This window comes from Cucumis sativus, chromosome 5 (genome assembly GCF_000004075.3).
Source record: "Cucumis sativus cultivar 9930 chromosome 5, Cucumber_9930_V3, whole genome shotgun sequence".
NCBI classification, from domain to species: Eukaryota; Viridiplantae; Streptophyta; class Magnoliopsida; order Cucurbitales; family Cucurbitaceae; genus Cucumis; species Cucumis sativus.
The window spans coordinates 28,608,528-28,633,940 of NC_026659.2; the positions used below are offsets into that span (position 1 = coordinate 28,608,528).

The 25,413-nt window shown below is 33.3% G+C and overlaps 3 protein-coding genes across 9 annotated transcripts; 2 read left to right on the top strand and 1 right to left on the bottom strand.

Annotated features, from left to right (window-relative positions):
• Positions 1-3,468, top strand: LOC101206047 (GATA transcription factor 8). Of its 2 annotated transcripts, XM_004142378.3 has the most exons (4): positions 6-226; positions 783-824; positions 1,146-1,406; positions 2,226-3,468. In XM_004142378.3, exons 3-4 carry the CDS (start codon positions 1,170-1,172, stop codon positions 3,054-3,056), a joined length of 1,068 nt encoding a protein of 355 aa, XP_004142426.1. In that variant the 5' UTR covers positions 6-226; positions 783-824; positions 1,146-1,169; the 3' UTR covers positions 3,057-3,468. The 2 variants fall into 2 exon arrangements, with proteins under 2 accessions (XP_011655883.1, XP_004142426.1); XM_011657581.2 differs by lacking the exon at positions 783-824 and having other exon boundaries at positions 1-226.
• A 2,630-nt stretch (positions 3,469-6,098) lies between these two features.
• On the bottom strand, positions 6,099-15,722 carry LOC101222884 (endoplasmic reticulum metallopeptidase 1). Of its 5 annotated transcripts, none has more exons than XM_031885997.1 (14): positions 15,570-15,722; positions 14,629-15,042; positions 13,395-13,633; positions 13,148-13,304; positions 12,655-12,732; positions 12,464-12,538; positions 12,257-12,376; positions 11,401-11,559; positions 10,363-10,885; positions 10,078-10,234; positions 8,917-9,026; positions 8,162-8,274; positions 7,246-7,603; positions 6,099-6,695 (listed from the first exon to the last, which is right to left on the bottom strand). In XM_031885997.1, exons 2-14 carry the CDS (start codon positions 15,001-15,003, stop codon positions 6,388-6,390), a joined length of 2,772 nt encoding a protein of 923 aa, XP_031741857.1. In that variant the 5' UTR covers positions 15,004-15,042; positions 15,570-15,722; the 3' UTR covers positions 6,099-6,387. The 5 variants fall into 5 exon arrangements, with proteins under 5 accessions (XP_031741857.1, XP_011655884.1, XP_031741856.1 ...); XM_011657582.2 differs by having other exon boundaries at positions 14,674-15,042; positions 15,490-15,689; XM_031885996.1 differs by having other exon boundaries at positions 15,490-15,689.
• A 1,565-nt stretch (positions 15,723-17,287) lies between these two features.
• LOC101222952 (mRNA-decapping enzyme subunit 2) lies at positions 17,288-21,084 on the top strand. Of its 2 annotated transcripts, XM_031886457.1 has the most exons (9): positions 17,288-17,465; positions 18,108-18,259; positions 18,610-18,737; positions 18,829-18,924; positions 19,481-19,633; positions 19,841-19,944; positions 20,025-20,092; positions 20,636-20,834; positions 20,939-21,084. In XM_031886457.1, the coding sequence occupies exons 1-8, from the start codon at positions 17,386-17,388 to the stop codon at positions 20,797-20,799; spliced, it is 945 nt and encodes a 314-aa protein (XP_031742317.1). In that variant the 5' UTR covers positions 17,288-17,385; the 3' UTR covers positions 20,800-20,834; positions 20,939-21,084. The 2 variants fall into 2 exon arrangements, with proteins under 2 accessions (XP_031742317.1, XP_004142410.1); XM_004142362.3 differs by having other exon boundaries at positions 17,289-17,465; positions 20,636-21,084.
• Positions 21,085-25,413: the final 4,329 nt, after the last annotated feature.

Genomic DNA, 25,413 nt, shown 5'->3' on the forward strand with positions numbered 1-25,413 from the left:
GAAGGAGTAGCCTCACCTACCATTACACACAACACAACCACATCTCATTTTTCTTTTCCTTTTTAGCTTCTCTTTCTCTTCCCCCTTCCTCTTCTCTTTTTTCTTTCATCCATACATAAAAACTTTAAAACACAAAAAAGAAAAAACAAAAAACAAAAAACACCATTCTTCTTCTCTCTGCAGCTCTCTAATGGACTCCATTTCTACCTGTTAGTTCAGTTTTCAGGTGGGTTTTTCTTCAACTTCAATGGGTCTTTCTTATCTTCTTCATTCTCCTCAGCATCCACTTCAAAGTTTGAGCTTTGTTGAGTCTGGTTTTGTGGGTTTCGTTTGTTGAGCACATTATTACTTATTGTGAGAAAAATGCAGGGGGTTTTGAACAATGGAATTTGGGTTTTTTGTTCTTTTTTTTTTTTCTTTTGTCTTAAGGGGAAAATTTAATGAGAAAAATGGGCGTTTTGAAATTGGGTTGGAATGTGGAGGAAAATCAGTTTGAAACGAAATTTGAGGGTTTTTAATTTTGTATCTTTTGAGTTTATTGGAATTAGAATCTTACAAAACCCCAATTTTCAACCGACAAAAGTAATTACAATAACCCCAGTTTCGTTTTCTTTTGGTTTTTGGAATTAAAACATAAACAAATTAAAACAATCTTAGTTACTTTCTGCTGCATTTTCTTTAGAAACTGAAATATGAAAAACGAGAAGAAAAATTATAAACCTTAGTCTTAACGCCATTATAAATTGAAACCGAGCTCACTTCTCCAACCCCTTTTTTTGCAGGTTCAATTTTGCTTTACCAAATTCAAACTCTCAAATATAAAGGTTTGTTCTTTCTTATCTTTCACAAAAGTTCTTCTTCTTCTTCTTCCTTTTGAAAAAAAAAAACCCCATTTCAGTTTCCATGAATGTTTTGTAGAAAAAAAAGAAAAAAACCCAATTGTTTTTCCCTAAATTTGGAGAGGAATAGCCAAAAAGGTAATGGAATTATAACGTACAGAATTTTCTCTAACATACGCTACGCGGTTTTATTTAATATTTTTCAGACTTACCAAACTTATTAAACTCACCCCTTTAATCTTCTTCTTATATTTTATTATCTTTTTCTCCTCTTCATTCTCTTACTTTATAATTTATTTTCTGAAGGTGAAAAGAAAGAAATTTGACAGAATGATCGGAAATAACTTCGTCGATGAGATAGATTGCGGCAGTTTCTTCGACCATATCGACGACCTTCTCGATTTTCCCGTGGAGGATGTCGACGCCGGTTTACCTCCGGCAAAGGGCGGCGACTCAGCCAACTCATTCCCAACCATTTGGCCCACTCACTCCGAGTCACTACCCGGTTCCGACTCGGTATTCTCCGCCAATAGCAACTCCGATTTGTCGGCAGAGCTCTCTGTTCCGGTTAGTATTATTACACTTTCGGTTCACCCGCGGGTGTCTCTATTACCCTCTTCTGAACCGACCGCCGACACAACCGGCCCGGTCCAATATACATTTTGAAATCCATTGATTTATCAATTCTTTTTCCCTTTTTTAAATGTGATATTGTTTTAATATAAGGAGAATTGAAATTAATGGCAATTTATATTTTCCAAAAAAGAAATTTAAACATTTCGAATTTCAAATTAAATTGACTAAGGGGACGTTGATTGTGAAGACATTGGGTGTAAATTTTGACAATATATTTTTTTAAATATTTTGGATTGAAATGAATTTAATATGACGTGGTGATAAGATAGATATAATTAGGGTAAGAAATGGACAAGATTATGTAGTAATTGATTAGGATGTCCACCTGGCAGGCCACGTGGGGGCCATTTTATGGTGGTGCTTTGTCATTTTACGCTTGATTGTAGGCGCCAAACACACATGGAAATTCATTTAAATTAATTATTTTTTTCTATTTGTTCAAATTTCAAAATCCCCCCTTTAAGTAAAAGGGTATTTCAGTCATTTCACTGGAGCCTCCTTTTTTGGGATCTGTGTTCATTATAATATTGAGAATGATAAGTTGAAAGTCAGTGTATAATAATAATATTTGTACATAATTTTTCACAATTTCTGCCATGATATTATTTTGGAATTATTATCATTTTTACATGCACTGACGGTTGATTAATACACACAATATATTGTCAAACCATAGGGGAATATGAATTTATTCAAGAACTTAGAAGTTTTATTAGGTGAGTTAATGAGTAATTGGTTTGTTGTTTGCAGTATGAGGACATTGTTCAATTGGATTGGCTTGCAAACTTTGTTGAGGATTCATTCTGTGGTGAAGGTCTTACAATGAACAAAGAAGAGGTCAAGGATTTGACACATAATAATAACCAATTCCAAACCTCTAGCCCAGTTTCTGTTCTTGAAAGCAGCAGCTCTTGCTCTAGTGACAAGACCCTGCAGCCGCGTAGTCCTGAACCAACCGTCGCCACTCCGGGTCAGCAGCGTGGCCGTGCACGCAGCAAACGCCCTCGTCCTGCAACCTTCAGTCCCCGGTCCCCAATAATTCAGCGTATTTCCCCTGCTTCCTCTGTCACTGAAACAACCACCCCTGATCAAGCATTGCAGCTTGTTCCAAAGGCCGCATCGGACACCGACAACTTCGCCGAGTCCCGGCCTTTGGTCAAATTGCCAAAGCATGGTGCTGGGTCGGGAACACAGAAGATCAAGAACAAGAAAATCAAGTTGTCTTTTTCGCTTGCACCCCCATTAGAGGGAGGAGCCGGAAACCAAAACTTGCCGTCGTCGCAATCGGTAAGGAAGTGTATGCATTGTGAGATAACCAAAACTCCACAATGGCGGGCAGGACCAATGGGGCCAAAAACGCTTTGCAATGCTTGTGGTGTTCGGTATAAGTCTGGTAGACTCTTCCCTGAGTACCGACCAGCAGCGAGTCCAACGTTCATCCCATCGTTGCACTCGAATTCCCACAAAAAGGTGTTGGAAATGAGAAACAAGACCGACGAGAATACAGCTGCAATAACCATAAGCGTGCAACCAGAGCTGATTCCAAACCCAAACAGCGCAATTTCAATGGATTACATGTGAAGAAGAAGAAGAAGAAGAAAGAAGGGTGATGTGTGTGTGGTTGGTTGGTTGGTTGGTTTGTGTTTAGTATGAAATAGTTTTTAGGTGGTTGTCTTTCTTGTACAGGGGAAGGTGGGGGCAACTTGGGAAAGGTTTTAGGTTTTTTTTTTTTAAATTTTATTTTTAATTAGATGAGAAAGTAGTTGAGAAAGAAGAGAAAACTGATATAATGGACTTAGAGACATCAAAACTTTTAAGCTTAGGTGAAGTTTTAGTGTTGTTTTAGGTGTTCATCTGTCCGTCATCGTATGTTGCCTCTCTTCTTCTCTCTTTTGCATTCTTTTTTCCTTTCTTGGTAATTCTTTTTGCAGTTCATTTGTAGTCATCATCAAAATTCTGAGCTTTTAAGTAATGAAATTTCAGGTTATTTTACTTCTTCTTCTTCTTCATTCCCTCGTTCATATAAAAACGAATTATCAGCATTCAAATTTTGGTTTGTAGTATGCAGAATTTGAATTCTTCATTTGGGGAAATTAAAGCAATTTTGAATTCAAATTTGGAAGGACCCTTTGCCTGACCAAAACAAGAAAGAAAGAAAAGTTAATAATGATATATTTTTTACAAAAGAAAAAGGGGAGATTTGCTTCAATCTCTCCATGATTTAAGGTAGAAGAAGAATAGGATTAAGTAATTAAATTTCTTTTGTAGGGTTTGCGTCAGGTTAGAGTAAACTAAAATGTAAAATGCAATGATATGATGAATTAGGATTATTAGGGGCTGCTTTATAAGCAATTTGGAAAATTGTCTTAATCTGACCAAACTCTTACCAAATTCAACACATAATTATTATCACTTACATATTTTAATTCTCTTTAATTAATTACAACTTTACTCCCTTTAATCTTTCATATATTTGTCTCTTTAGTGTCTCCTAAGTCTAACTTTTAACTTAAATACAAAATAATGTATACTTCTCCTACTCATAAAAAAACAAAGATAATAAATAAAAATTTTCCTCTATTTCAAATTTGAATTTTAAATTGTTTTGAAATATGTTGTTGCGTATGAAATTCAAATTTAAATTTAAATTCAAAATTTTAGGTAGGAAAGTGTTTGAATGTGAAATTTGCAACTCAAAATTGAAAAGAAGTGTAAAGAATTAAATGAATGATTGATATTACTTTAATTGAAAGAATGGTGAGAATTTTTTATCACATGAAAAGATGTTTCCTCAAACACAAAAGACAAAATTCTGAGATTTGTTGGATAATTACAATTAGAAAAAGACATTAAAGATTGTTAAAAATGATTAGTTTTTGGTGTGTGCTATTAACCTAAAACTCCAACCTCAACCAACCTCACCTCATTTTTTAACCTTTAATTTAGCCTCTTCAGTGAATTAATACATAGCCAAAAGATGAGTACATCAATTTAAAAAATGTTTGTAGTACTCAAAATAGTTATTTTATTAAAAAATTGGGTGTTTGATTATACTCAAAGCTATATTTTAAACAAATTTTATCACGTTTAAATAATAATGATTATGTATATATATATACATATAACAGACCATGACATATACATAATGTAGTGTAATTTTTCATTGAGATAATTGTAAATTACACATTAGTGTTATAGTTTGCTTATTTTACAAATAACATTCTTCTTCTTTTCTCTCTCTCTCTCTCTCTCTCTCTCTTTAATTAAAAACGACATCTTAATTTTCATGAGTAATATTTCAACATAATTTAAACGATTATTCAAAATTTTCATAATGATTGGTTTAGTTATCTAATATTTTAATAAATAAATCATTTTATACATTAATTCCAAAACATATATATACACAAAATGTTGTATAATTTTAAAGAAAATAAAAAGAGGTTTTAATAATTAGAAAAGAATAAAGGGAATTAAGGAGGTTGGAGAGAAGGTTGTGTAGAAGAGAAGGCTACAATCTTTAGTCACACGCAACACTTGGGGCTGCACATCACATGCTTCTAAATAATGCACACACCCACTACACTATACTGCCCAAAACCCTTCATTATTTCTTTTCCCACCAAACCAAACCAATATATATATATATATATAAATGACTTGTGTTTTGGAAACTAAAGATCGATGCAACGTGGGGCCTTGATACATATATAGACAGGTTAGGGGTCTAGGGTTGGATGATTTGAGACCATTGAAGTTGTGTTGGATGTGAGGGGGGTTTTCAAGGACATGTTTAGATGATTAAAAAAAAAAAATCTTTAAATGATGGGCAGGTTTGGATATTATTTTTCTCCAATTATATCAAATGTGCATAACAACACCTTTGTTGAATCTATGTATATGGAGGTAGTTAATCCTACTCAATTATGTTTCTGTGAGATCCATAGATGATGAAGCTAAAGTCATTGTGTGCACAAATTGGGAGAGCACATGCATTATCTGATCTTAATTACTCCATTCTCCTTGTTCCTTGAGTACTGTTTTGTTGTGTGTAACTCTGAGATGTAATAGGTTTGAATGTGGTTTGTTTGTTTTTGTTTGTGCAATCCATATTTGGGTTATCCGATCTCTCATGTTATAGTATTTACTATTTATTAAAGTGATTGCTATTTCTCACTCGTCACCATCGTTCTTCCCCTTTTGTCACATTGTTTACTAAATATTATAACTGAGACTATAATAACCACAATTGTAATAACTAACTCAACGTCTCACAAGCTTATAGCTAAGTGTGACATTTTAAGAAGTTTTTAAATTATTGTAAAATCTATGGATGATTGGATGATGACTTTATCGTCGATTGACTCATATCAGATACTCCTACGAGCGATATTGTTTAGCACTCATAAACATCAAAAGCTTGATCTAAATTATACTATATTTATAAATATTTGTATTTGCAACTACATCAAAGTAATAATTGTTTGGACACTTGAGCAATAGAAAGTTCGTTCCAAATATCTTGATTAAATTTATAAATATAAATCTTAATTACGCAAGCAATAGGTAAGCATTTATCAGCTTAAAATAATAAAATCCAACATAATGCATACACGTTTAGCAAGTCACGGGAATCAAATAGTCTCGATAAATAAACAGTCAACTGAATATAGCTCAATGATTATGTCTTCGTCCAAGAGATAATAGATTTAAATCTCCTCTTTAAACAAAAAAAAAAAAAAAAAAAGGAATAATCATGATAAAAGAATTTAATTTATTTAAACTAATTAACATCAGAGCAATGGATGAGACACACTATCCTTGAGGTAAGTATGAATGTACTATGTACCATAAAATATGAAAAAAGTAAACTAACTTTCCTTTTTTGAAAGATTCTTTCAAGGTTCTACTTCTAGATATTAACAGGGAGAGCAGTCAAAAAGGCCAAGGTGTAGGGAGAAGTAGACTTGCCAAATAGGGAGCACCAAGAAGGAAGCTTTGATATTACTCTTTCTGCTTTTGGGGTCAATCTGTTGAAATCAGTTCGCAGCTTTAGGAGTGGAGGAGGAACTGTGTTACCCTTTACCCATCTTGTTGAGTTCTTTTTCCACAACAGTGTTAGAGCAAAACTTGTGGGTGCATCTTTTCCTCCTGAGAATTGAATAGTATGCCATCCATCTACACTGCTCTTATTGCCAGTTGGAACGAGTTCGTCTTCGCCTATGCAAGACAAAATAAATGCTTGTTTGAGTCTAGCCAAAAATGGTGTAGAACAGTTGATCACAGTTCCTACGGACTATAACATTAGAAACACCTTTGACAAATTTTCTGTGTTTTGCATAGACCATAGTGGTAATTGACAGGTGATTTATGCAGTGATTTTAGCTTGAGTTAGGTGCGTGTGTTGGAAAAGAGTGTCCGTGCTTCATAGATAATATCCTTCGTTACACATTTTTTCCCTAGTAGCTCTGTACACACTTCACCTTATGCACCTCTTACTAATTTACCCCTCTATACAAACAAATTCTCTCACTCTATCTACCAACAATTCCTCGCTCTTTGTTTATTTATTTTTTAAAGTTGTTTTCAATTTGTAAACTTTCTTTTATAATCCTTCAGTTCTTCAGATCTTGAATATACAAGATACTAAACGTTTAGTTTATAACGTAAAGCCAACGCTAATATCTCATAAATGAAAAGTATAAAAGACATGGATGTAAAGAACAGAACGGTGGAAAGAATTCATTAACATTTACCCATTTTTCATTACCTTTAAACTTGAAATCTTCGATTTCATCAGTGTTGATACCAAGAGACCACCGTGTAGAACCCTTTGTATCAATCAAAATATTTGTAATTCTTCCATTGTTGCTAACGTCGCTATCCACGAGCAGCAAGGGAATATCAGACTTGTCCCACCCATCTTCACCATCTTCATGGGTCCAACAACCATAGTTAACAGAGAAGGTAACGTAATCAATAGGTTTGTCTCTACCACATGTGAACCCCTCATTGATATGTTCAATCTCCCTGGTCAACTTTCCAGGAGTTGTAGAGAATAGTGATACATATGATACAGGATCTCGCTCTCCACCATATTCCGTTGTTGTATCTATAACATGGACAACCTGTGACAATCATTTTTCTTTTAAGAAATATCACAGCCAATGCTCTAAATCTACATCATTCCAAATAAAAGTAGCAAAAATTGCAGAATGCCCATCAAATGTGTAATCTAAATCCATTTTACTATAGACGTCAACTCCAAATGTGAATTGCAAAACCAATTTCAAGTGAAAAATCTATCAGTTTCTTTGAACCAAATAACCGTTTACAAAGTTCTAAATATATTTAGATCTCTTCTTCTAGCTTTCCTAAACTCAAATAACAAAAGTATGAGTTTCCGGGAAGCCACTTACTGTTATTTTTCATGGTCTGTTGTTTGATTGTAGGGTTTTGGAATAACATTCGTCAGTAAGCACGAGTAATCTTAAGTTGTGACATAATAATGATATTTGATCGATGAAAGGATAATTGGAGTTAAATCATGCAAGGAACTCCTTTTACGAAATGATGTAAAGCTTACTAAGTTTGGACAATCTAGTAAGGAGACAAAGAACAAAAGAACAAAAGTTGCACTTTCATTAAGTGCAAAGGAAGAATAGAAGAGGTGCTGAAGGACTTACATTTACAGTTCTGGCAGTGAGATCGGTAAACGGAGGGACAATGCCAGATGCCACAGCAGCAAGTGAAAAGCCAAAGAGAATGCATGTTGCGAATATTATTGACCTTTTTGCATCTGCACCACAATCATTTACCTATAATTAGTAGACTGAAGGTGAATAATGAAAACCATTCAGAACAGTTAATAAATCAGATGATGAGCTGACGAGAATATTTATGTAAGAAAAATGATCTGATAAAAAACAATTGAAGAAAATTCTCAAATCCATGTTTCTACTAATATCTGTGAAGGAAAACGATGAAAGCCCCAGGTCAAGTTGATTTGGCGAGCCAACAATGATCCAGTCTGATCATTACCCTAAGAAAATTATTAAGTTTCAAACTGGATTTAAGAGCTCTTGTAATCTATTTTGTCCTTTTGTCTTTCAGCCCGACAAGCAATCCTCTCTTCAACATCTTGGAAAAATACTATTTCTGTAAAATAAGTTTTTTCTTATCTACACAAACAGAAGTAAAGATACTATATATGCGCATATTATGAAGTAGGAATTTTGTTTTAAAAATTGCAAAGGTTTTTTATTGGAAAAATTAAATAATCTTTGAGATTGCAATAATTTCAAGAAAAGATCCGATAATCTCAAAATGGGTGCTTCTAATAGTCCATTCGAAAATAACTTTTCACTTTAAAAGTGACATCGATGATACCTAAGACAATCTATTATATAAAGTAAGAAAATAGATATATAGAAAAAAGAACCTGAGAGATGAAGATATGACAATAAATAGACGGAGGTCAGACACAAGATGATAGCAACAAAAACAGCAACTATCACGCTCCCCAGCCAGTCAGGAGTGCTACCTGGATTCCTACAAACAGTGAAAAGTGCATTCAGTACATATCTTCAGAGCATCTGAATAAGAGAGGAAGCTTTGAGGCATGGATGATAAGATATGGACTTTGAAACTTTTTGAGCGTGTTAAATCTAGAATCAATCCAAAAGCTCAAGCCAATAAATGGGTTACAGTAAATTGAATCATATGAAAACTCCTTTTAGAAATCCAAATAAGTGGAAAATAAATATTAATTGGAAAGAAAATGACATTCTAGAGGTTCGATGTTCAAACCTGGGTTCTCTTGCTCTAATACAATATTAAACCATGAATCAAGCTAAAAGCAAAGGCTAAGCTGATGATTGTGATAAATTTAGTTATATCAATCATCCAACATATAGAACACCTCTAAATTATCTCATGTGGACCATTCATCGTCATATATGGACAGTTTTGTGTAAAAGCAGTTAACCAAACAAATAGAAAGACTGCAAGATCCTTGCAATTAGTTCTTGCTTCTATAGAGAAGGATGACTGGGTGTCACTCCTCCAGTCCTCCTTATGGGGGTCATAACTTCTTTCTCAATTATCAGCTCAGTAAGCCTTCGGTAGCCACTACCTTTCCACAATAGCAAGGCAGGAAAGGTTTGGTTGGTATTTGGTAATATTCAAAACTTTTAGACATCTTTATTGTTGAAAGGCTGACAGATTGGCTGAACAGGAAGTGCTGAACTTTGAAAAAATTTGGGCTATTCTCTACTAAATCCTACTTTTAACTTTCTCGTTAGCAAATATAAACTTCTTTGCCAGCCCAACAAAAGGGCTAGTTGGAATAAGAGTGAGTGTGTGTGTGTTCTATACATATATAGGACTAAATCCTTCATTTGGTCCTTTTTCATAGGACTTAATATCATAATCAGCTGTAGAAGAAACTTCTCACTAATTGCCTCGATCAAAGTTGGTGCATCAAGAATAGAAGATCAGAAGATCAAAACCATCTCGGCACTTTATAGTTTTTAGCACTAATGCTTCCATCGAGGTTTAAAGAAAATCAGAAGAACTTTCAGCTTAATGATAAATAGCATACCTATCAAATCGAACTGCACTACCAATGAGACTGCTAGCCAAACGAATAATAGTACCAGCTGAGACTAAAAGTGGCACAGTTAAGCCTATCAACAGTGTTGCAAGTTTGAGAGGCTTTGGAAATCTTGCAGGGGTTAAAGTTGCTTCGAGCAAGCCATCTGGATGAAAACATGTAGCTCATTTAAAATTAAGACTACTGTGAATTGAATTTACTACTCGACAGTGTCAACATGAACAAAATACAAGTAGTATTGTCAGAAAAGATAGGGCTAAATTCTAAACTTACATGCAAATGCTGGAGAAACTAACCAAACAAGAGCTAAATAGGATGATCCAATTTTATAGTAGTTGCCTATTATCAGAAAAATGAGCCACTGAAAAGATCCTGCTTTAAAGAGCCATCTTTCAGCCTCTAACCTGATCAGTTCTGCACGGGTAGCGGGCAACAGCTGCTCTCTTTTGGAATATACATTAGATAAATAGGTGTGAAGGATTAGAAAACCAACGTATTGACCAGCCAATGCTCCAAGAAAGGCAGGAGCAACAAATAACCCAACGGCCAACCATGGACTTGCAACATAGGGAACAGGTGATGATGATATTACAGGTAGAATGAAGGCAACAGAAGCAGAGAAACTTAGCGAAAATATCCACATTAAAACCAAGCTCAAACATGACAACGCCAGAGAAACTGCAGCCGGAAAACCACCCATGACTAGAGATGTAATCCATATCATAAGCGACTGGATGATCACCGAGTTGTGAAGCAAGGTTGCAAATCTTTGACGATACACAATCATGTATGTTCCCTGATCAGTTAGGCATAATGAACAAATAACTAACTGAAAATTACAAAAAAGAAAAAAAATGCATGTGCTGGTTCCAAAGGAAGGCCAAATTGAAGGTTATGACAAACAAAAATTACTGAAAATAGCCACTTGACTATAACTTTTTTACTCATCATTATTCATCAAGAATAGAATAAGAGACAAACCAGAGATCTGAAACTGAAAGTGACAAAAAGGAGAAAAAATGCAGCTGGGTGGGTGGTTCCAAAGGCAGCTAAGAATATTATTATAAAAAATATTTCCCAAAAATTGTGAAAATCCAAAACAACAAAAAACAGCTTTTAGAAACAATTTCGAAAAAAGAAAATACACCAAAATAATCCCTTATTAACAAAACCTAAAAGAACAAAAAACAGTATATAGAAACACTTACCCAAATAACCACTTAATAATTAAAATAAAAAATACAAATACAAATATTGTTAAAATTAATAATAAAAAGAGTGAGTAATCTAAGGATAAAAAAGGAGTCTTACCAGGATGTCAAAATATACAGCTTTGTCTTGATCAGCATGCTGACTTTTAATTACATTTTCAGAAAGTTTAGGGGAAGGAGCAGCATGCAGCAGAAAAGCAAGCATGTTTTCTCCAAGATGTTGAAGAGATCCTGGTTTTAGAAGCTCAAACTTGTCATTCTGCAGATTAAATGTACAGAGTAATGAAAGTGCTATCCTTCCAGATCAATTTTAGTTTGGGCATTAGCTTCTTAAAGTATTTAGTCACGAAACCTCGACGGTATTTCTTCTTACTCAGCATGCTCTACAGGCATTGCCTTAATTGCTTTTTGAAATTTAAAATCTACAGAGAGAGTTATCAAGTATCTTAACTCTTCAACTCCAAATACTGATTTCCCCTTATTTTTTCATTTACAGAAAGAAAAGGCTTGCTGATGGTATAACTTATACGCCCACATAGTATTAGAACTAGATCTGATTACTTAGTAAATGCATAAAAACAAATGCCCCGACCATATTTGACTGAGTGCAGAAACAATTATCAGAATCTTTAGCTATAGATGCAGACATGCAAGCCATCATATGAAACTGCACAAATACTTATGACACAAACCATAACAGCTGCATCTTTAAATTTCCAGCTTAGCTGATGCAGAGTTGACCACGAAAGGAAGATAGAGTTTATATAACTGTTGTTCAATCAGTTAAATGTAAAATTGCTAAAACTTTATCAATATGCAAAGCACAAACTGAAGGGTTCTGTAAGATATTAAGATTCATTCCTCTGATTGTCATTGAATATAAAAACTCTAGTGAAACGCCAACAAGAAACTTCTAGATACAGTTAACAGAGAAATGAAGTTAAATAATAGAGAACCTTCGTGTGATAAACTGCAGTGTTGTCTGCATATGCAAAGTCAAGTCCCGACAGACCAGCAAGTTCTCTGTAGATTTGAAAATCCGTTCCAGACTTAATGGCTCCAGAAGTAAAAAGATCCTATAAGATAGCAGTTACTCCTCACTTCTATTTATGTCAAAAAAAAAAAAAGGAGAGAGAGATTGAGAGGGGGAAGAAATTACCAACCTCGGATACTATTTGAGCAGACGGGTATTTTGCAACTGATGCAAAGGTCTCGACAGCCCATGGATGTGAACCAGTCTATCAGATGAAGATTCACGAGAGAATTATAACTTCATAACTGAAAGCAAACAGTAATACATAAACTGTCACCTGTGTGACTTGGTATTGATTAAATAACAATTTACTGCCAAGACCTGAAATATTCCAGATTTCCCTCCAATACCAATGGCCTCTAAATCAACAGCCAAGCGAATAGTTTTACTCCAGGGATGCTGCATTGTTAAATTCTACATCAGTTCTACAATTTGAGACACGATTTCTAACTGTTACTATGCCATATGTCCTCCACCTCATTTTAGTATACTACAGGAGTAGTGCCGAAAATACATCGGTTCTCTCATTTTCGCCATGTACAAACATACAGATGATCAAAGCAATCAGCATAAAACTTTCAGAACAAATTAAGTAGGTCAATTATGGAAAAACACTATCGGGTGTTCTGGTTTCTTCAGATACCCATAAAACATGATAAAGAATTTTGATTTCCTTAATATGCTAGAAAATATTTGAGGAGGCCTAACATAACAAATAGTAGTTGCACAAGGAAGAGGTACTAGGAATCCAGTCCATGTGATACTTGACCTTGAAAACTGGAGAAGAAAATCATCCAAGTAAAGTAATACTAACCTGAGTCATAAAGCTATGGGCACCATTGAGACCCTCCTCCTCCCCAGTATTAAATAAAAATATCACACCACTTTTGAATCCATGAGCCCACTGAGAAATCCCTCGGGCAAGCTCTAACATGACAGCAATACAAGAGCTACAATCCCCTGCTCCTTCACTAAAACAAGTATAGCACATACTATATTTTAGGGCTCCATGGACAGAATATAATAATGGTAAGAACTGATTGATGAGAATAAAGTCATACGTTGAGAAAACAGTGTCAATGTGAGAAGAAACTAGAATTGTATTTTCTCCAGCTTCATCAGCATACTTTGGCAACACCCTTAATATAACATGATATAGATCTGAATACATAAGTGTTTTCCCCCGAAATAGACCACCAGAAAGACGATTTACTCCAGATTTTGCATGAAATTTTTGCACTTCAACATCAACTTCCCAATGAGCTGTTTTCTTTATTTTTTCTGCTGTTTTTAACACATACTGGAGAAAACAGCATTGTGTCAAGTATCTATGTACGCTTGTGCAAAAAGGATAAATAGACTGATGTAATCCATTATGCAATCTCACTGTGAGTGAGCATGTGTAGGGGAGAGAGAGGTCAAGTAGATGGTCTTACATGATGAGCAAAAATTCAAAGTAGTCATTCCCAAAGAAATCAACTCTAAAACTTGAAATCCTTTGGAAAAGGGAGAAAAAAAAAGTCTTTGATATAAAGTGGTCAGTGTGCAAAATTAACAATGTTTTTTTTTGGTAGAAACAACTATTTTCATTAAGAGAGAATGAAATAAAATTTTAACGATGTGTTATATATAATTCACATCTAAAATTTGAACTACTACCAAGAATAATGCTCTCGTTTTTAACTAGGGACAGTAAGTTAAACATGATGTGACATTTTTTCTCTATGATGCTGCAGAGTGATCATAGAAATAAAATGAAGAGTTGCGTTGGTCTGAACTTGACAAGAAAAACATTTTATTTGTCAAATATTAAAATCAACCAATACTTCCTAATCATAAAATTCAGATTAGTTGCATGCGAATAAAAATGAAAGTCGGACTAGATATTGGCTTTAAGACTCCATGCTCGTTTAGTTCTTGAAACTTCAATTTGTACTGTACATCTTATCTCTTCTTCTCTTCAATTTTATTGTATAAAAGGTTAACTTGCTAATTAATAGACCTTTTACTTGCCCACCAATATGTGAGGGTGGGAATCGAACCTCAAACCTTCAAGTTGACAGTACACATTCATGTCAATTGAGTTATTCTCATTTCGGTTAATTTACTAATTAATAGACACCCAATAAAAATTGAGGATACTTGCAAAACACATTCATGCATATGACGTACTAACAAAGTGGATGTTGTTATCTATCCTTTTCCTTTCAGACCATGAGGTACCAATTACCAATTATAATTGAATTACAGATAGGTTTGTATTTTACAAAAGAGTTTGTTGAATAGCATGCCAAACTGAAGGTAATACAAAATAAATATCAACCCAGAAAAGTGATTAACCTCCAGTGCGAGATCGAGTGCATCAGATCCAACAGGATGAGGACCCAATGAAGTTAACGCCTTAACGTGCTTCAAAGCCTCAGCCTCGGAGAAACCTCTTTTGCCAGCCTTCTCCGCACTAAGGGGGATAGGTAATTTCTCAAACTGTTGTTGATAAACGGCCCGGAAGCCATATATGGTAAACACAAGCAAGGACAGCCATACATATAGTGACCTCTGTGGCCTTACTACTGATATCGTTTGAGGAGCACTGTCATCAACATTAGGAACATTTTCTTCAGGCTTCTTGAATGGTTTACGCGATTCTGATGAACTTCCAGTCCGTCCCATTATTAGATGATAAATAATAATCTAACACAATGAAAACGTCTGCAGGGGACAGAAATCAAGGGAACTGCAGTCAGTAAGATATCTCCAAATTGATTCACTAGTTCATAAACTGAAAATTGATTCATAACAAAGGCATAGAAAAAAAAATGTGCATTCGATGCATAATATAAAAAACACAGCATCAAACGACAGATTCATTGCCTCCCTCATTCTTCAGCTTAGAGCTACATCTCAATAAAATATAGTCAGAAGCAAAATTCCAAATCTAATCGTCCATGATCGCCTTAAGCAAACCAGTAGGCACAGCCACAACGCATACAGTGAAACAAACATGAAGAAATTGCATGTTACATAGTGAAAAAAAAAAAAAAAAAACATAGACCCAGCTCTACCGATACCGTAATAGCGTCAAATATTTCTTCAAATAAAAACAAAGATCCGAGAGTTGAGGTAATGATTGCAAAAGGAAAACAGGGGAAAACTTACACAGTGGACTACAATTGGAACAGTTTCATGAAACAGTGAAGAATTGATAGATAGAGGGGTCGAGGAAGAAAAGAGAATACCACATCCGATTGGGAAATTGAGGATTTCGAGAGGAAAATGAGATCGAAGGAAGTGGAAAATTGATGGGCGCGGTAGAGGTCGTTGGGAGTCCACTGTCAGTATGGCTCGCGTCATGTGGGTATAGGATGACGATTATGGCATATATGATATGGGTTCATCATTGTGGGATTATCATTTAATTACGTACTTCCCTTTTTAACCATATGCAATGGTTTAATGTAACTTTACAAAATTGAGGTACTCCGGTTTAATATAACTCCATAGGTAACACATTCCATCTCCTGCTTAGTGTAGCTCAATATAAAGGTAGGTTTGTATCTCAACCACTTTGTAATTTTACTACTGTCAATCACATCATCATTTGATAACGTCTATCAAATTATTTTGTAGGAATCTACAAATGTTTTGGTTGAGATTGGTATATTTACAATTATCGGTTTTGATTGCTATTCCATTTTTTAGTAATTTACCAAAAAAAACTCATAATGTTCTTTTTTTTTTTGCTTGTATAACATAATAAGAAAAGTCGAGTCATCGTTTTTTTTTACGTATTTCATGTATGTCGTTGCCATTTATATATTCTTTGCGATTTAGTAATCATGGATCATTGTAATTAAGGTCCGAGATTGCATAATTAAAGTAAAGTCTTCCATTCTATGACATCTCGAGGCAATATATATCAGATATCAAATAAAATAAAGGCAAATTTCTTTCATCTGGATCATCTTAGTGCCACTAAGGTCCAAGAGGAAATACAATGACTTAAGGAATAATTATTTCATATTGGGGTATCTTGGCGTATGGTATGCCCGACATCGTGCACCACAAATCTACACGATTGTGTATCACACGTGTGTTGGTCGATTTATTTCATTGACGGGTGATTTTGGTATTTTAGGTTGTGGGCCTATGAGTTTTTTTTGTTTTCAAAATTGTTATTATTTTTTAAAAGTAACCAATTTTGTAGGTTATTATAATAAATAGCAATATTAGGAATAACAATGGTTAATATTCATAAATATAAAAAACAGTAAATAATATTTACCTCTGTAAGAAAATGAAAAAATCAATGATCAAACTTTATTAGTTTGCCATTTTTTTCTTCTAAACTGTTGTTTGGTTGTTCAATATCATATATAAAATGTATAAGAAACAGTCAAATCTAAATTACGTAGAATCTTTAAAAAGTCGACTACCTAAATTTAAACGAATAAATCTAAATTATAGTGTATAAATATATTAGATGCTTGGTCCAAATAGGAGGACATTTTTTATATTTTTCATCGTGGAGTTGTGAACTTTTTATGTTTTTGAATTTATTTTATATAAATATTTTGTCGTATTTCTTAAAAGAAACCAATAATAATTAAATACGTAGTAATATTTTAAAAAATTACAAAGCAAAGTTTATCTACGATAGACTTCTATAGCTGATAAACTAGTAATAGAATAATATTTGTAATATAGTTCATTAGTGATAGACTTTTATCATCGATAGATTTTAACAAATTTGGGTATATTTGTCGTATCGGAAATTGTTGCTATATTTATCCGAAATAAAAATGGGCCAAACCATCTCCTGACAAACTTACCGATCGGCCCACCAGCAACAAAATTGGGCCGAACTATTTTTTCAAATCGACTCGTCGGCCAGGACGAAAAAAGTCCAAAGGAGATCGCAGAAATGTGACGACGTGTCGGCTCAGTCCCCATAGATATCTTTCGACTTGGCGAAATGAGCTGAAACAGTTCTTAAAGATGAGCAGAGTGTAGACAGTAGATTCTTTTTGGCGATCTTCATCATACCATATAGCCATGGCCGGCCTCCATCTGCCCTCTAATGCTCATGTGAAGAACGGCCTTCCACCCCAAGAACTTCTCGATGATCTTTGCAGGTACGCGCTTTGTTTCTGTTTCTCTCTATTTGATTTACGTTTTGCTGTGAGCTATTTGTTTGTTAGATGTGGCGATCTTACGGTTTTTAGCTGAATTTGATACGAGCTGGTTTATTCTAATTATCTTTCTTTTTATTTATCCACCTGATTGTCGTATATTGTTTTTGCAAAACGAAACTATGTCAGTTAGAACTATTAATTAGGCATCTTGTTGAAGAAAATAACATGATGGGTAAAACATTGGACCATTTCCTGAAGCGAATGATCATAATTCTTCCAAAAGTGCTTGTCCTTGAATGGGTTTTTTTCCTCCCTCTGACCCTACAATAAGCAAAAACTTTTTTCCCGACCCATCTGACCCTACAATAAGCAAAAAAATATACTCTTAAACGGATTTTGGAAGCCTACCTTCATTCAAATGAGTCAATTGACAGTTTAGATCTTATTTGATAATGATTTTGTTATTAGTTTTATGTTTTTGAAATTTATGTTTGTTTCTTGCCACTTTCTTTACTGGCCTTCACCTTTCTTGAAGAAACATTCCATAAATACAAACGTGTTTTAAAAATGTAATTTTTATATTTTCCGAAACCACCCATGTAGAGGTGTCATTTTGATGCCTTCTTTTTCCCTCATATGCAGCCGATTTGTCTTAAACGTGCCAAAGGAAGATCTACAATCATTTGAGAGGATTTTGTTTCTAGTTGAATATGCCCATTGGTTCTACGAAGACAACTCGGTTGAAAACAATCCTTCACTGAAGTCCTTCAATTTGAAGGAGTTCACTTCATTGTGTATCCTAAGCATCATGCAATCCATTACCTTAACAATGTGCTTGGATGTTGTTTTCAATGTTCTGTTTCTATGGTAAATAAATGCAACTCTATTTATTAACTTTATCATTTATTTATTTAGCATATGATTAATTTGATTATACCACTGCTTTGAGCTAGTGTTATCTCTATCTCAATTTGTGGTAAACTGTTTATGCACCCACACATACATAACATATTCTTGAGTCTGTCAAACCCGTACTTTCACTTATAAGTCTGAATTTATGGCATCTCTGTATGGTTGCATGATGCTTTCTTATTTGCTTATGCTACTTTTCATGGATATCTTTTTCTTCCTTAATCTTCTACAGTATTTAATAGTTGTGATGTTTTGAAACCATATGTGCCCCACATAGACGACATATTTAAGGACTTCACATCTTATAAGCTTCGAGTTCCTGTCACTGGGGGAATTATTTTGGATGAAACCTTTGAGAGGGTACGTTTTGGTTTGTTATTATTAAAAAAATGGTAGATGTGAGGAGTACTTATACTCTATTTGTGCCTCCTTTTCTCTCTCAACCAAACAGTGCTTACTAGTGAAGGGATGGAAGGGGTCAAGCTGGAGTTTTCCTCGTGGAAAAAAGAGCAAGGATGAAGAAGATCACGCCTGTGCTATTAGAGAAGTAATTTTTCTTTCTTATTTTGGACTTTGATCACAGTAATTAGTATTTCGTGTTTGAAAATGCCAACTTTTATTGAGAAAAAATGAATGAGTATGAAAATATTATAGAAAACACATAAACCAGAGAGAGGAAAAAAACTCTAAAATCTTTTGGTACAAAGATTCGAAGGGAAGCATTGAACCTCTGTAAGGCCCAAAATTCCTCCCAAGAACTCACCACAACTCTTCCCTTATTTCTCTACTGTGAAATATACCATATTATCACAGAGAAAGTGCCCTGCCAAACAGTCACAATCTATCATGAATAGGAGGGTGAAATAGTAGTTCCTGGACTGTAAATGGTTATCTTATCTTACCTCCTCCTATGGCACAAAGCTTCAGGTTTATGGGCTCAAACTGGTTGTTTTTCATCTGATATTATTTGTATTAAGCAAAAAGAACACCAAGGAGGTTTTGTCGCTTCCGGGCTTCAACTGAATTACTTATGTCTGTATCAAATCAAGTTGGTACTTTGGCACTTATCTCACCATGGAATATATTTTGGATTGAGAATGTAGGTTTTGGAGGAAACTGGTTTTGATGTTACACCGTTCCTTATCAAAGAAGATTTTATTGAAGTGATGTTTGGACAACAGAGAGTGCGGCTCTACATTATAGCTGGGGTGAAAAATGATACTGCCTTTGCACCTCTTACTAAGAAAGAGATCAGTGTATGTCTTCCTTCTTCGTTTTTCTATCAGTTTAAGGCTGATTCTATTCAGTTAAAAACTATATTTGCCCTCTTTCCTACCTTTTTCATTAATATTTGTGATGTTTATATATATACATATATACTTCAATGACAACGAATCACTCTAATGCTGGTTTTTTGAGTCTTGTGAAGCACAATGTATAATGGATATGTAATTTGGAAGCAGGAAATTGCGTGGCATCGACTTGACGACCTTCTACCTGTGAGTGATGATGTGATATCTCATGGCATCACCGGCCTTAAGCTTTACATGGTGGCTCCTTTCTTGGAGTGAGCAGTTTTCTTGATATTTTCTGCACGCAGTTAGAAATTGATTTATGTTTAATGAATTCGACAATTTTAAATTGCAGGTCATTAAGATCGTGGATTTTGAAGCATCAGCCACCCGTGGCTCCTAACTTTGACATGCCTGTGAAAGGTAATCTGTTAGCGACTTGCATATTCTTTAAAAGGGAATTGGTAACGTAAGGAAAGTTTCCTAGGCATATGAACTATCAAGAGTGGTTTTATCAAGCAAATGTAACCTTCAAAATCAAAATGGAAAACGAAAACAGGTAAATAGCAACCTCATGAATAATATCTTAGATGAAATATTGAAAAGAAGAAATCGTTTTTATTTGTTTGGATTGAGTTTCCTATTATATTAGGTCTCGTAGGAAAAGAATGGAAGCATACATCTTCCAAGAGATCTACTAGAACCATGCCTGTTGGCGAGGTTCCAAATTCTCGATTCTATTGTTGCCATAGCCACGATATTAACAAGAAACCGACTCAGTTGGTGTGACTACATAATCCTTAAGTTACCGTCCATCAAAGTTATACGCATTATTTCTTTGTTGTATTAATCCGAGGTCTCAAACACATTTTCTATACTTTGCAAACCACTAAGCCTCTCAACTTTCTTGCATTCTTCGCCAATGAGCTCTATTAACGCAGCTATAAATTGTTGCTTTCCACTCAGGATTCACCATGTGGAAGGTGAAGAATACCTCGATGAGCAATAGCTCAATCATTTTCGACAACCAGCCGATTAAATTGGATTCTGATCCTGGAAGAAGCCTCAGAAACTTCAAATTCGACACAGCCTCTATCTTGCACGCTATGGAAAGTGCTTTTGCTGCATGAATTTCAACAGGGAATGCATATTGTCCAACTGACTGGTAGGCTCGGTTTCATTTCGTTTTCTTTTTTTATAATTGTTGTGTAGTACATTTAGGTAATATTGTGCATATATGCCTAATTTTGTTCTTGATTTTAAATGTAGATCATGTACAGACCCGTTTACAGATTTTACTTATCTGGTTTTTGGTTGTATAGAATAACAACATAGGAGATATGATTCTAACTCAAAGCACTTTGAATAATTCTAACTCACCACTCATAGCTGGTGATATTACTCTTTTTCGTTTACCTTGAACCATGTTTCAAAAGTTATTTCTAGAGCCTAATTCGGATAAAAATTAGGAATGATTTAGGTGACAATGATTGTGTAGCGACTGCCACATTCACATTGTTTTAGTGTATCGTCGACTCATGAAACGTTTGGCTATCACATTAGTCAATAATTACTAAACATATTACATTGTGTGCTACTAATAAGAAGTTTCAAGATGAATTATATCATTCCTATAATCCAATTTTCTTCAACAAGATGACATATACAAAATGTAATTAATTTGTTGTATGAATTAAAACCCTAAACCAATATTTATACCAATTTAAATTATAAGTCCTCACAAGTGAATCGAGTTCATCCTTTTGTTAGTAATTTGTAGTTATTTTCCTTCGATTCCATATAACTTAAAATTTTCTATATTACTTTTTTCCTAAAAAATTTCTCAAATTTAACCAAACTTGCCACTCATAGTTTTATCTAATTCACATTAATCTTTATACTAAAAAAATTATGCATATGAAAGTCATACATTAACGTTTAAAACAAATTCTAACGACCAATCTAAATTTTTTTTTATAATTGTAATTACCGCAACTCTACAACGAACCTAAACTAAAAGAAAATCAAATGGATCGGATAACACATTAAAAAAGATGAAAAAGAAAAAACAAAACGTGTATTTGAGCATTTTCTTTCTTTCTTTCTTTCTAATTTTTTGCTTCCACAAAAAAAAAAAAAAAAGAAAAAAACGTGCCAAATAAAATATTTCACCATGTTTTTAAACCTTCCATTTCTTATTTCAAAATTTTGATTTTTGGTAATGACTCTGATCCTCCAGTCAATGGACATTATTTCAAATAAACTATCACACTCAATTATTTCACCAATTATTTTCTCCATTTACGTTCTGAAGTCAGACTTATGACACCACATTACTAAATATCTTCATTAATCATAACTTTGCTTCGGATATTTTAGGATCTCTTATTCAAACCAAACAAAAATCAGTGATGGTTTTAGACTTTAAGAGTGGAATTATGGGATGGATGATGATAGCAATATAAAATCAACCCACGGTTTTAGTTTAAATTAATTCATATGATATCAACTTAAATTTGTAGACCTAACCATTCAAATTTCTCTACTTACATTATGTTGTTGTGAAATTAAATTATTTTCAACTCCAGTTGGTTTAGAATAAGAAGATTGTTCCATGGAGGCTATGGTAAATGCCAAATGGAAAGTTAGAAACTTGTAAAACGTGACTTAAGAAAACATTAGAAAATGTTGATATTGACATTGACAAATTATGAAAAATTGATGGTAATTAGCCATGCATGCATGAGTTTTTCCCATTTCTTAATGCATTGTGTTTTTAAATTTAATGTTTTATATAAATTTCAAATATACTTTTTTCAACAATGGGTAAGAGAATTCTTACATTAGATTAGAAAAGTATTTCGTCTCAATTCAAAAGTATTGGCTATTGAATCACATATTAAAAATAAGAAAAGTTATTTTACATTTAAAAACATTTATAAAATATCACAATCAATCTTTACATAAAATTAGTGTATTTGTTATATTGTTATGTTTTAGTTTATTTTATAAATTTAAAAATAGTCCTAAAACAAACCAACCTTTACGTCAAAACCACTAAGACCATCGTAAAAATTTACATTGAACGTGGCGTATACGATGTATCAAAATTAATTTGAATATTAGACCTTAACAACTGACAAATATTTAAAAAAATTTACTAAATACGCTAATTAACAAATTAGGTAATTTGTGATGAATTTAGTCACTAGATTATTTAACGACCTAGTCTTTGTAATTTTGTAAACAAATTTTATGTTTGATACGTTTATTTATCAATTTTATATACATAAAAAACATTGTCTTTCACTTTTCAATTTAAACTTTTAGATTAGTAAATAATTTAAAAAACATACTTAAAAACAATCGAAACTAGATCGTTATAAGGTGTGGTACAACAACCACGTAAGTCGATATTTATCGAAGTTTATGGATTAATTTGATGTATGTATATGTATTAATACATCCAGAAATAGCTGTCTAACTGATTTTAGAAGGCTCTTCATAAAAAAAATGATATCAGAGAAGACAAATGCATATGGTGAGAATTAAGCATTTGGAATAATAATCACTTTCTATGTTTTCTTGCTTCTCACTTCTTGGTTGGCACACCATTATAGAGATGTTATATATACTCATTCATTACATTTCTTATCTCTAATTATTATAATTTTTCCTCTTCTTCACCATTACCAACGAATTATTCTTTTAAATAAAAAAAATTGTTCACTTTAAAGTATTTCTTCAACATGCATAATTAAAACAGTATAAGAAAATTGAATTTTCGTTTTATATTTTATGTACATGTGCTCATTGTGCCAATAGTTTATGATATCCCTAACACATTGAAGGTTTTAGAGTATTATTATTATTATTTGGTCCAAAGATATTTGATAAAGTTTTTAATAGACTTATTGTATTAAGTAGAGATATATTTGTAAATATACAAATAAATAATCATACGGATTTACATAAATGTAACAAAATTAAAAAAATATTTACAATCCGTATAATAAAATAAAAAAATTAGAATGCACGATCATTTTTTTATAAATTTTATTTATGTTATTTCAATTTCGATGTAATTAAGGTATGAGAGCGAATAACTAAAGGTGAAACTCTGACGTATATCTCGGAGCTTTATTGGTCGAATTGAAGGACAAATAGAACTTGAGTCAACTCGAGTAAGTTCTTGAGCAAATTTGGGAACGTAGAAGGATGTTTAAGAGTTCTCTGGCAATCTCGGGCTTGAGTCAGACCAATATTGAAGGTAAAAGAGGAAATCTGAAGGATCTCAAGGCTATGTCATCCCTATTTTGATCAAGAGTATCTACAATATCGTTCTATACGGTCATGTTCTTTCATTCTAGAGGCAACTCGGAGCATGGTATGCTTGAGATCATGTATTAAAATCTACATGATCGTGTATTGCGTGCGTGACACATTTATCGCATGTTGACGGATTAATTTTGGTATTTTACGTTGCGGATATTTTATCTTTTTTTGAAAAATCATTAATTATACGGCAAATATTTTGTCCAACTATTATAATTTTTTAAAAACCCAAATAATTATATTTATAAGGATAATTAATAAAGGAGGATTAAAGGGAAGGAGTAAAAATAAATAAATAAAATAAAAAGGAAGTGATTTGTTCCTTAGCAACTAACGCGCCACTCTCTTAATAAACACTTTCTTAATAAACACATGAAATACGATCTTATCATGTACTAAAAATTGGATTCCAACATTAAAAAATGTAGATGAATTATTGCAGACATTTATTTTTAAAAAAAATTTAGAAGAATAATAATAAGGTTGAAAACAAAAATAAAAAATATTATTGTATCATTAATTAGCCACGTGAAAATTATTTCGCTCTGGCAAAGAAAATAGTTGGCTCTGATTTGTCTAGAAATAAACAATATATTTCGAAGATTTTATTTATTTCAAATAAAAACATATATTACAAAGATTATTGGATTATTATGATTATATTATATGGTTATGATATTTGAATAAATAATTTGGATATTACTGTCCGAATATAAAGATATTACTATTGTCCCATTTGTACCTTATAATTTCTGCACTTAGCTGCAAATAACTCAGTACGGACAACACCACAGGCTTTTCCATCTTTCAATAAACTTTTAATAATTGTTAACTTCTTTTTTCTTTTTTATTGCCAATTTCCGTAATATTTCTACTATTGTTACTATTTGGCATGTATGTATATGTGATGCCATATTGCACCACTTTTAAATAGTTAGATGAAAGGTATAAATTAATTCTTTTACAAATATATATATATAGGTTTTTATCTCTTCCATTCCACGCTGTTTTGAACGAATTTTTAAGAAAAAATTTCATGTTAGGGATTGTTTTAATTGAGGGAATTGGGATAGGAATGTATGGAAGTACTCCAAATAATAAAGATGGCTGGGAAATAAGAATGTATGTGTTTGGCTGTGCATCAAAATGTATATGAGAGTAAATTTTTTTACTGTTTTATTTATAAAGTTAATCATGAAATTAAACTCTTTACTTTCCTTCTTTATCGAATTCGGATATCGTGATTGTCCGAGAATCCTATACCTGAGAAGAAAACTTATCATTTTAGATGAGTATGGTTCGTGGATATAAACGATGTATGAAAATATGCGTAAACTATAAACTTTGAACTAAATAAGGGCATGACTATCTCACTCATTTCCATCCCTATTCCCTCTATCTAAATGCCC